Here is an 11,041-nt window from a genome sequence, read left to right as displayed (position 1 = left end):
TGACTTGGGAGGATGGTTCCCTCCCCCCGCTGCATATGACACTGATGCTGCTCTGTCTTCACATCCTCCTTGGATCCCAGGGCCAGAATTTCCTGGCTATCTTCCTGTCTTTAATCCACCTTTACAACTATTATTTCTTCTCCTCCTCTCTTTCTCCTCTTCTTCCTCCTCCCCTGCTCCTCATTCTCCCACTTCTCTTCCTCCTTCCCCTTCTCTTCTTCCTCTCCCTTCTTCTCCTGTATCTATATTAATAACATAACAAGGAGGGGAATGGGAAAATGGTTCAGTGGATGAAGTACTTGCTATGCAAGCCTAAGAACCTGAGTTCAGATCCCCAAACCCTATGTAAAAGCCAGAAGCTGTGCTGGGCTTCTGTAATCTCAGCATGCCTATGGCAAGATGGGCAGTAGGCAAGAGAACTTGCTGGAAGCTCACGGATCAGCTAGCCTGACAAACGGGGTGGTAAACAATGTGAATGAGATACCCTGCCTCAAAATGCAGTGGAAGATGAGGAATGATACTCAAACCTTGTACTCTGATCTGCATGTATGCTGTGTACATGCATTGTTCCATTCATACACTCACACACACTCACAGACACACACATTCACACTACACATGCCAAAAAAAAAAAAAAAAGTCAAAACAAGGGTTGAAGATATAACTCAGTTGTAAAACACTTGGTTAGTATGCACAAGGCCCTGGCTTTGATCCAAAGCACTACACAACACAAAACACCACCAAAAATCAAAAATGAGTTGGGGAGATGGCTCAATGGTTCAAGGCACTTGATTGCAAAACTTGCTGACCTACATCCCATTCCCCAGTACCCATGCAAAGTGATGCATGTATCTAGAGTTTGTAAGCATGAAGAGGTTCTGGTATGAGTGCACGTACACACACACACACACACACACACACACACACAAATATTTTACCATACCTTTCTCAAAATAATATGGCTATACTTCTCTCATCCCCCATTCCTTGGCAGCTTCTATTTATTATTGCAGCAGGATAGCCCTATGCCTCCACTTTCACCTCAACCCCACTTCCCTCTGAATTCTTTCCCTAGCTTCCTATAGGACATCTCTACTTTAGTCTGCAGATGTTCCCTCTCACTCGTGATATGACATACTTGGTTTCCTGCTATACTATGTCCTCTCTGGAATCACTCTTAATTTTCTTTCATGCTGAGGATTGAACCCAGGGTCTCACACATGATGCTAGGAAGTAGAATCACTTCTTTTTGAGGATATTAATTTGGACTGGACAACTTTTAGATCTACAAGTCATTTGTAAGTTCTCCTCTTTGCTACTGTCATTTCTTTTTCTTTTTTTGAGAGAGAGAGAGCGCGCGAGTGAGCAAGAATGGGCACACCAGGGCCTCCAGATACTCAAACAAACTTCAGATGCATGTGCTACCTTGTGCATCTGGCATATGTGAGTACTGGAGAATCGAACCTAGGTCCTTAAGATTTGCAAGCAAGCACCTTAACAGCTAAGCCATCTCTCTAGCCTGCCACTGTCCACTCTTTTTCTACGGAATCTGGTGTCTGTCCTCTTTTGTCCATTTCTATAGCAGGTACTGTCTTATTGATGGAATAAAACACCCAACCCGAAGCAGCTGGTGGAAGGAAATGGTTTATTTCCAGCTTACAGTTTCAAGGGAAAGCTTCATAATGGAGTGGAAAGCATGGCCAGAACAGACAGCCTAATGTCACATCTTGTCATATCAGCTGGGAGGAAGCAGCAAGAGGATTTCTTTTCTTTTCTTTTCTTTTTTTTTTTTTTGCAGTGGCAATAAAAGTCCCAAGGCCTGCCCCAGTGACACATCTCCTCCAGCAAGGTTCTACTTCCCAAAGACCCCAATAGCTGAGGACTATGTGTGAGGCTTACTCACAAACACTTGGGGCTATGGAGACATTTTACATCAAAGTACCACATGCCCCTACTTTTTCCAGGCCCTCATAGCCTCTTGCTGAACTCTAGCGTGTCTATTTCCACCTCTCAACTCGCCACATCTCCCGCTGTAAGACTGTGGGGTTAGTACTAAAGTCATTATTTATGAGGAAACTCCATGCAGTTAACATCATCTTTAGAAATGCCTTTATTCTCCATGAAGTAGAAACCATAGATATACAGTTGCTTAGTAAGTTTAACACTGTTAGAATTTTTTTCTTTCTTTTCCTGATTCATTTTTTTTCAAGGTAAGGTCTCACTCTGGCCAAGACTGACCTGGAACTCCTTCTGTAGCCCCAGGCTAGCCTTGAACTCACAACAATTGACGCCCTGTTGATTTTTCTTTATTTTAGGAACCAATCACTTTTCACTTGGTTGAACCCCAGATGAACTCATCATCTTGGTTCTGAATACCAGATGAAGTCATCATCTTGGTTTATTTGAGTGAGAGACAGAGACACAGAAAATGGGCGCACCAGGGCCTCCAGCGGCCACAAAAGAACTCCAGACACATGTGCCACCTGTGCATCTGACTTTATGTGAGTACCAGGGAATTGAAGGGCCCTTTTGGCTTTGCTGGCAAGTGCATTAATGGCTAAGCCATCTCTCCAGCCCCAATTTTTTTTTTTCGAGGTAGGGTCTTGCTCTGGCCAAGGCTGACCTGGAATTCACTATATAATCTCAGGCTGGCCGTGAACTCATGGCAATTAAAGGCATGCGCCACAACGCCAGGTTCCAAAGATGTATTTTTAAACACTGGAATCATACTCAAGTTTTTGGTAACAAGAGTGATTAAAATCTACTTGGCTATGGAGAAGTACAGTTCGGATCCTGTCATGTCTATGCTTAGAAGCCTTCAGTGGCGCCCCCTGCCTATGGAGAAGCCCTAGTTCATGTTGATGAGGCTATAAACAATGAGGGCAGGGGTCTCGCTGATCATGCTTACTTTAACATAGACTGGGCTTCTGAAAATTGAAAATCCCCTGAAATGGACACAATGATTCTGGAACATTTTGAATCTTGGATTTACAGATTAAGGATGTTCAAACTGTAAAGTCTAAACAAATATTCTAAAACCCAAACATCTCTGAAATCCACAACAATTCTGCTGAAGGATTATCAATTTGGGGTACAATGGGGGGGTGGGGACAGAGACTGGAGAATTGTTGAGACTTGCTGCCTGACAGTAGCTCCTTGTTAGGGAGAGACCCAGTTCCAAAGAAAGTTGCAGATGGGTGATCAGACACCCCAAAATTTCCTCGGGCCTCTGCAGGCAAGCACATAGGGCATGCATGCATCTACATAGACATGTGCGTAAAGCACACACACACACACTTACTTCAGCTAGGTGTGATGGCACAGGCTTGTAATCCTACCAACTAGGCCATGACACAATCAGTAGCACATTACCATCTCTAGCTTCAAACGCAGTGGATCCTGGGCAGGTCTCAGTACATAAATAAGTTTAAAAAAAACAAACAAACATGCTTTTCTAACCCCTTCTCTTGCCGAAAGTGCTGTCATCTGGCAGTTTCCCAGAAAGAGCAGCAGATTCCTTCCCATCCCAGCAGGGCCTCTGTCAGGTGATGGGCGAACCAAACAGGAAGGGGGAAGAACATGTTTGCAAATGTTGCTCCTTGCTCCTTCTTGAAGATCAAAATAAACATCCTATTTGCTTTTTTTATTTTTTTAATAGAACTTGGATGTGAACAGTACAATGACTTTTTCATAGCCAGCTTCAGGAAATGCCAAAGCCTGTCACGGTGGAGACATTCAGTTCCTATTGTGTAGAGAGACTGATGAGGGTTCTTAAGCAGTCCTGCAGATCCTGTTTTAAAGGATCAGATGCTTTTCAATACAACTCACGTTCTGTGGGACTTTCAACTTTTTTTTTTTTTTTTTCCTTTTAGTGCTAGGGATTGAACCCAGGGCATTGGGCATGCTGGGAAAGGATACGACTGAGCTAAACTTCACCCTTCTTTGTACTTTAAAAACGAAATGTTTTATTTATGAGAGTGAGAGCGAGAGAGCACACGCACACACACCAGGGCCTCCTGCCACTGTAAATGAACTCCAGATGCAGGCACCACTTTGTGAATATGGCTCTCTGTGGGGAACCGAGGACAGGTTTTGCAAGCGAGCATCTTCAACTAGTGAGCCATCTCCCCAGCCCTCTTTTTACTTTCTATTTAGAGACAGGGTCTCACCAACTTGCTCAAGTTCGTCTTGAATTCACAGTGAAACCCATGCTAGGCAGGTCTTGAATCTGTGATCCTCCTGCTTTAACCCCTGGACCTGCTGTGATTAAAAGCTGGGATTCAATCACAGGCCTGCACTACCATGCTCCGTGAACTTGAACTACATGTAGATAAAATCTCAGCCGCTCCCCTCCTTCATAGTCCACTCTCCACAGACACAGCATGCTGAACCTTAGGAGATGGCAAGGCTGATCCCAGGGGATATATTGGATATAACAGGCCCTTTGTAGTTTTCCTGCTTCATACTCCAAATTCCCAAACTCACAAACACACAGCACTACTCAGATAGCAGTAACTTAAAATTTTTTTTATTAATTTGGGCTGGAGGGATGGCTTAGCAGTTAAGGTGTTTGCCTGCAAAGCCAAAGGACCTCGGTTCGATTCCCAAGGACCCACCTTAGCCAGATGCAGGCTTGTGCTTCTGGAGTTTGCTTGCAGTGGCTGGAGGCCCTGGTGCTCCTGTGCGCTCCCCCCCCCCTCTCTCGCTCTTTCTCTCTCTCTCTCTCTCTCTCTCGCTATCTCCCTCCCTCCCTTCCTCCCTCTTTCTCTGTCAACTAACTAAATAAAAAGACTTGGGGAAATGGTCCCCCTTTAAATTTTTTTTTATTAATTTATGTCAGAGTCTCACTATGTGCCTTGTGCCTCTGCCAGTCTAGTTTGTTGGGTTTACAGACCCAGGCGTGTCATCACACCTGCCTGAGGTATAAGATTTTTTACCATTTATTTTTGGGTGTGTGGTGTAGTGTATGCACATGTGCGTGATGCACGCACACCCTATGGGCTTGCCTCTGTTGACTTTCCTTGAGACGGGGGTCTTTCCCTTAACCGGGAGCTGCTGCTGCGGTCAAGCGATTGTCCCCACTCTCCCCACTGGGGTTGCAGATGTGCATGGCCACACCCAGTTTCTTACAAGAGATTCTGCAGAGTCAAACTTGGTGGTTCTCCGCCTGGAGAGGCCCTCAGAGGTGGTGTCCTATTTGCAAGGAAGGTTGGAAGGACAGGCTAGGCGAGTCCATCTTTCATCTTCCAAGGCCAGGGCATCTTTTATCCGCACGACGGACGTGCAGAAAAGTGCACTCTACCCTGGCGACAGAAAGAGGGAGCCTGGCAGTGAATTTACACCCTCGGTGCTGACTTCGGACAGATCAGGGAAATTGACCGCCCTGCACCCGTGTAAAATCTCAATGTACCGTGAGAAGTGCTCAGCACGGCATGATGTCCAGCGCCTAGGTTTGCCTTGGACCTTAATAATTCATGGAAAGCTGCTCCCAAGTGAGGAAGGCTCTTAAAAAGATTTTTTTTTTCAATTTCCTGCACGATTACTCAGGTGGCTGTTCCAGTTTCTTCTGTAATTACTATTACAGAGACCTTGGAAAGATGCCTGCTCCCCCTCCGCCCCTCCACCTTCCTGGTCTTTTGCACCCGGCGCTCCCCCGCCCCGGCCCCTCCTCCTCCCCCTGGCTCCGCCTCCTCCGCGCAGCCCGCAGGCCGCGGCTGGGACAGCTGTGTTCAATCACCAGCCACTTACAACTCCAGACGCCTCGGAGGGGAAACTTCGGCGTGAAGTGCAGCTCGGCTCGGCTGCAGCCCCGGGGCTTCCCGGGGAGGGGGTGTCTCTGAGCGAGCTCCGGTGGATGCTGGCTGGAACCCGGCGAGGTGCTCCCGTGCCGGGCCATGGGGGTCCGCGCGGCGCCCTAAGCCCTGGACCGGCAGCATCTCCGCCGGCGCTGCTGCAGACCCCCGGCCGGTCGGTGCCCGGGAGAAGCTGCTGCATCCTTCCCACCGTCCCCGGTGAACATGGCTGTCTAGATTGAACATGTGCCAGCGGGGAGCGAGCGCTGGATATCTTCCATCCCGTTCCTGAGCCCGGCTCCCAGGGTCTGGAGGACCGAGCCCGGCCTCCCAAAAGTGCAGCATGAATTCTGGAGTTGCGGTGAAATATGGAAGCGACTCCTCAGCCGAGCTGAGCGAGGTAAGAGACCAGCTGAGGTTCGGGGGTTCCCGTGCCTCGGTTTCCCGCCCTCCTCCCCCACCAACCCCAGCCCCATCGCCCTTCCTGAGACACCACCACCCCACCCTCTTGTGTTCCCAGGCTGGAAGCAGCGCCACTGGGGACATGAATGGACTTTGTTTTAATTTGTAACGCTACTCAGGAAATGACCTGAGCTGCCTTGATATTTCAGTCCGAAACGAGTGTCTTAAAAAACAAAACAACAACAACAAAAAGAAACAAGCTTCCCCCCCTCCACTCCCCACAGCCTGGGTACCCCGTCCCTTCACACTCATGTCCCCCCGTTTGCATGTGGTATTCCTGTCCTGGAGATCCCAGCTGAGTCCTGTTTGCTGGGGCTGTGGATCCTCAGATCTCACTTGGACCCACGTGTGACGCCTCAGGTCGGGTTCAAGCCAGGTGGTCCCTCCCTGGGCCCGGATGAATGGTCTGCGTCGGGGAGGGGGGAGGGGAGGAAGCACATCAAAGCCGTTGAGAACTTTTATTTCCTGCCTGGATCTGGGCTCCCTGGGTCTTTGAGGAACTCCTGGGCTCCCACTGTAACGCGTCTTTACTCGAGTGTTGGAGACTGGCATTGAAATGAGAGCATCACCAGACGGTATGCAAATACGCAGGCGGTAAGATGCTAGCAGCCACCTTTTTATTATTTTCCTGACGATTTTTAGCAATGCCTGGGGCCAGCCCGCTTTAGTCTTTGCAATATCTGAGAAGTCCTAGGAAACCAGGTTTTCAAGAGGTGTGTGTGCTCGCCCTGTGCAGCAGGAGGCGTGGGACCTCTTGCACCCTGGCTGGACCAAGTCTCAGAGAACGCGGGGCTTCAGAAAACAGCCCGAGACAGGAAAGGGGGAGAAAGAAAAGAAAAGAAAAACAATGAGCAGGAGGTGGACAGCGGTGATGCCAGATACCCAGGGCTGGAGGGAAAGAGAGGATGGCGCTCTTGCTGGGACACTGGGGATGAGGAAGGAACCATGGGTGGAGGAAACCCAAGCGGGGCATGGCTGGCATTCAACAGTGAATGAAGGCAGGGCCCTTGCCTGGCACTCTTTGTCACGCCTCTGTGCCTTGGTGTCCTGTCGTGGTATGAGGTGGAGACCTTTCTAATCCCAGTAGGCCCCTGGGGGGGGGGGGCATGGGAAAGGCTGTGATTTTCAAATGAGAGTGCTCGAGGAGGCATGTGGAATGGAGTTTTGACAAATTTTATCTTTAGCGGAAGGTCTCGAGTCTGAGCTCGAATCCCAAGCCCTGCTCCTTAACTCACGCTAGAAGCATGCCACGACTCTTCTAGGACCATTTAAGAACCAGACTGCTAAGGGCCTGTGGCTTGGAGAGAGTTTTCGAGACAGGCTGTCTACATCGATCCTCTTTGAATGGCAGCATTATCTCTGCCACCTGAATTGCTGAAAAGTGAATCACAGGGTTGGTATGGGGGGGGGTGGAGGGAGCAGTTAGAATACTGAGTGGGGTGTGGTGTGGTGTGGTGTGGTGAGCCTGGGACACTTGGGCGCAGGGGAAGCGTGCCATTCTTGCCCAGGTGTACTAAATAATCCTTGTAAAGCTATGACAGATGAAAGAGTTGAAGGGTGCTTTGTGGCTCAGCATTGGTTGGAAAACAGTGTAAGTATTACATGGCAAGTCTTGTCGCTAGAGAAGTGAACCAGTGTTTGCCCCATTCCTTACCAAATTCCCTTGTCTTGTCCTCAGTATCTGTCCATTTGCTTTTTGCTGCCTTCGAAGCTGCTCTGGTTCTCATGCCCCACCCCTCCCCACCAGTTTCTTGAAGTTTGAGCAGCTGCTGTAGTCTCTAGCTTGCTCTGGGAGGGACAGTATTGTTGCTTTATTTATTTATTGGTACTAGGATGAATTTGTAGTGCAAGAGGAGGCATGTGGCTCATTTCTATGGACCCTGAGTAGCAGTTCAATTTATCACAGCGTCAACAGGGACCCTTCCTCTAGCATCCATAGATCAGTCCCTGTGCATCTAAACATACCGTTTTGCATTCTCCACACTGGGGTCTTTGGTGTAGGAGGTCTTTCTACTGTCCATTTTCTTTTGAACACTGGGTTTCACTTAATGCGTTACTGGACAAAGGTCCCATCCTTTTTCTTCTTCCCCTCTCCTCACCTGGAAGGAGAGCTAATAAAAGACCCCTGTGCCTCTTTAATGCTCTGTGTCTTATTGCCTGGGAGCCTCGAGGCTGTCTGGAGGTCACCTGTGGAGTGGAGTCAGCTGCGGGTCAGTTGCCTGATGCCCACCAGGCATATCAGGGGTGGGAAGAACTCTGGAAGAACCTTCCATTGTCCCTGGTGTCATAAACAAGAGACCTCCCGCTGGTGTTGACTGTGAGTCTCCCCCTTCTACAAGGCATCATCGATTCTTTGACAGTCATGTTGGCACTGACTTGGTAACCACGTGAACTGGAGGGAGTAACTTTAATCCATTTCTGGTTGTCACCCACCGTGACTGACGAGCAGCAAGCTTTCTGTGATAACCCCTGGAGGTGGTGGAGACTGTGTGCACAGCAGTGGGCATGTGGGTGCAAGGTCGCAGGATTGGGGGACCCAGAGCCTGATGAGGTGTTTTGTGTGAAGATTTTAAGAGGGAAAAAATGGGAAATTCTTGAATGTGCTCCTTTTGTCTGGCTTGATTTGCATTGTGACCCTTTGGTGTGAATGGTGGCCTTGTAAGATCCCATGAGTTTGATTATGGAACAGTAACCTGCCTCTGTTTATAAACATTCAAGCACAGTTTTTTGTTTTTTGTTTTTTTTTTTTTTCCAAGGTAGGGTCTCACTCTACCTCAGGCTGACCTGGAATTCACTATGTAGTCTCAAGGTGGCCTTGAAGTCATGGTGATCTCCCTACCTCTGTCTCCTGAGTGCTGGGGTTAAAGGCGTGCGCCACCATGCCTGTCTTCAAACACATTTTTATTTATGCTCACAAATACTATTTTGTCAGCGTTCAAATATGATAAAAGCAACAGAGAAATTCAGGAAGGTTTGAAAAGCAAAGTTTGACCATTTGTTTTGTCTTAGCTATTTGCTGTCCTTGTTGAAGATTGTAGATATGTATATATATTTATGTCTGTGTGTATGTATGTACATATGGGTGTGTATATGGCTAAACACATGTGGGTATACACATGTGTGTGGGCATGTATATACCTGTGTGTGTGTACCTGTGCGTGTATACTTTGTGTGTGTGTGTATGTATATAAATATATATGTTGGTTTTTTTTCAAATGTGAGGTTCAGGAAGAAATTAAACATCCTTCAGATTAAAAGTGTTTAGAAAATGCACTGGTTCACTTTCAGCCTCCTTCCCCCACACACTCTGAAAGCGGAGCAGCCACACTTTCAGTAGCACTGGATGGAATCCTGCCAAAGCTTGTCAAGGGAAAGCTGTGGACACCAAGTTCAGGCCAGTGGCTAGCTGTCTGCCTGAGTAAACCTGTGGGGCCAGTCAGGAGTTCGCTTGTGCTGCCTGTCTGGTAGACAGCTGCCTGTTTGTATAGGAGAAAAGATGCAGCTTTGGAGTTTTTCCTTTCCTGACATTCCTCAAAAACCTCAGGAGACAAGAAATACTTTTCTTACTCAAAGACTTTGTTTAAAGCCATCATCTCTTTTTGGTGTATGTATATTTTGTGTGTGCATGATGTATGCACGTGCTTGTAGAGTCCAGAGGAGCGTATCAGATGCATACCTCTGTCATGCTTCTGCCTTTTCTTTTTTAAAAATTATTTTTATCCATTTGAGAGAGAGTGGGTCAGAGAGAGGGAGATGGAGAGGGAGAAAGAATGGGCGTGCCAGGGCCTCCAGCTGCTGCAAATGAACTGTAGACACATGTGCCACCTTGTGCATCTGGCTTTACGTGGGTACTGAGGAATTGAACCTGGGTCCTTTGGCTTTGCAGGCAAGTGCCTTAAGCACTAAGCCATCCCTTCAGCCCTGCCTTATTTTCTTAAGATGGAGCCTCTCCTGAACCTGAGTTTTATTCAGATTGGTTGACCAGAGAACACCAGCAATTCTCCTGTCTGCCCCACCTCAGCACTGGGTTACAGGCATGAGCGGTCACACACAGCTGTTTATATGGGTGCTGAGGCTTGAACTCAGGTTTTCAGCTCGCAGAACAAGTGCACTTACCTGCTGAACCATTTTCCCAGCCCTAGTTGTTATTCTGAGCCTTGTTTACATATTTAAACAATGACAAAGCAGAAATGCTCCATCATTAATTTGCTTTGAAACATTAGTTACCTGAAAATCCTATTTTTGTGTGTGTGTATGTATGTACAAATGTACATATGTGTTGGGTATCTTCCTCAACTGCTTTATACCTAACTTAAAAATGTATTTACTGATTTTTGTTTTTCGAGGTAGGGTTTTACTCTAGCCCAGGCTGACCTGGAATTCATTATGTAATCTCAGGGTATCTTTGAACTCATGGTGATCCTCCTACCTCTCCCTCCTAAATGCTGGGATTAAAGGCGTGCACCACCACACCAGGCATAAATATTTTATTTATTTGAGAGACAGAGAGAATGAGAGTGGGCGTGCCAGGGCCTCCTGCCACTGCAAACGAACTCCAGATGCATGTGTTGCCTTGTGCAGCTGGCTTATGTGGGTCTTGGGGATTCGAACCTGGGTCCTTTGGCTTTGCAGGGCAAGTACATTAACTGCTAAGCCATCCCTCCAGCCCTCTACCTTATTTTTAAAGGCAAGGTCTCTCAGTAAACCCAGCGCTCACTGACTTGGCTATACTACTAGCTAGCAATCTACAGGGCATTCTCCTATGGCCTGTAGGCACACATTGGAGA

At 47.7% G+C, this 11,041-nt stretch overlaps 1 protein-coding gene across 1 annotated transcript in view; it reads left to right on the top strand.

Annotated features, from left to right (window-relative positions):
- The first annotated feature begins 5,759 nt into the window (after positions 1-5,759).
- Mcc (MCC regulator of WNT signaling pathway) overlaps positions 5,760-11,041 on the top strand; it is a 274,857-nt gene continuing 269,575 nt past the window's right edge. Inside the window, exon 1 of the mRNA XM_004665096.2 lies at positions 5,760-6,192. Coding sequence (XP_004665153.1) covers positions 6,136-6,192 — 57 coding nt within the window. The 5' untranslated portion in view covers positions 5,760-6,135. The remainder of the gene's footprint in view (positions 6,193-11,041) is intronic.

Source organism: Jaculus jaculus, chromosome 6, assembly GCF_020740685.1.
Source record: "Jaculus jaculus isolate mJacJac1 chromosome 6, mJacJac1.mat.Y.cur, whole genome shotgun sequence".
NCBI classification, from domain to species: Eukaryota; Metazoa; Chordata; class Mammalia; order Rodentia; family Dipodidae; genus Jaculus; species Jaculus jaculus.
The sequence above is the reverse complement of the archived record's forward strand: the minus strand, read 5'-3'. Positions and strand labels throughout refer to the sequence as shown.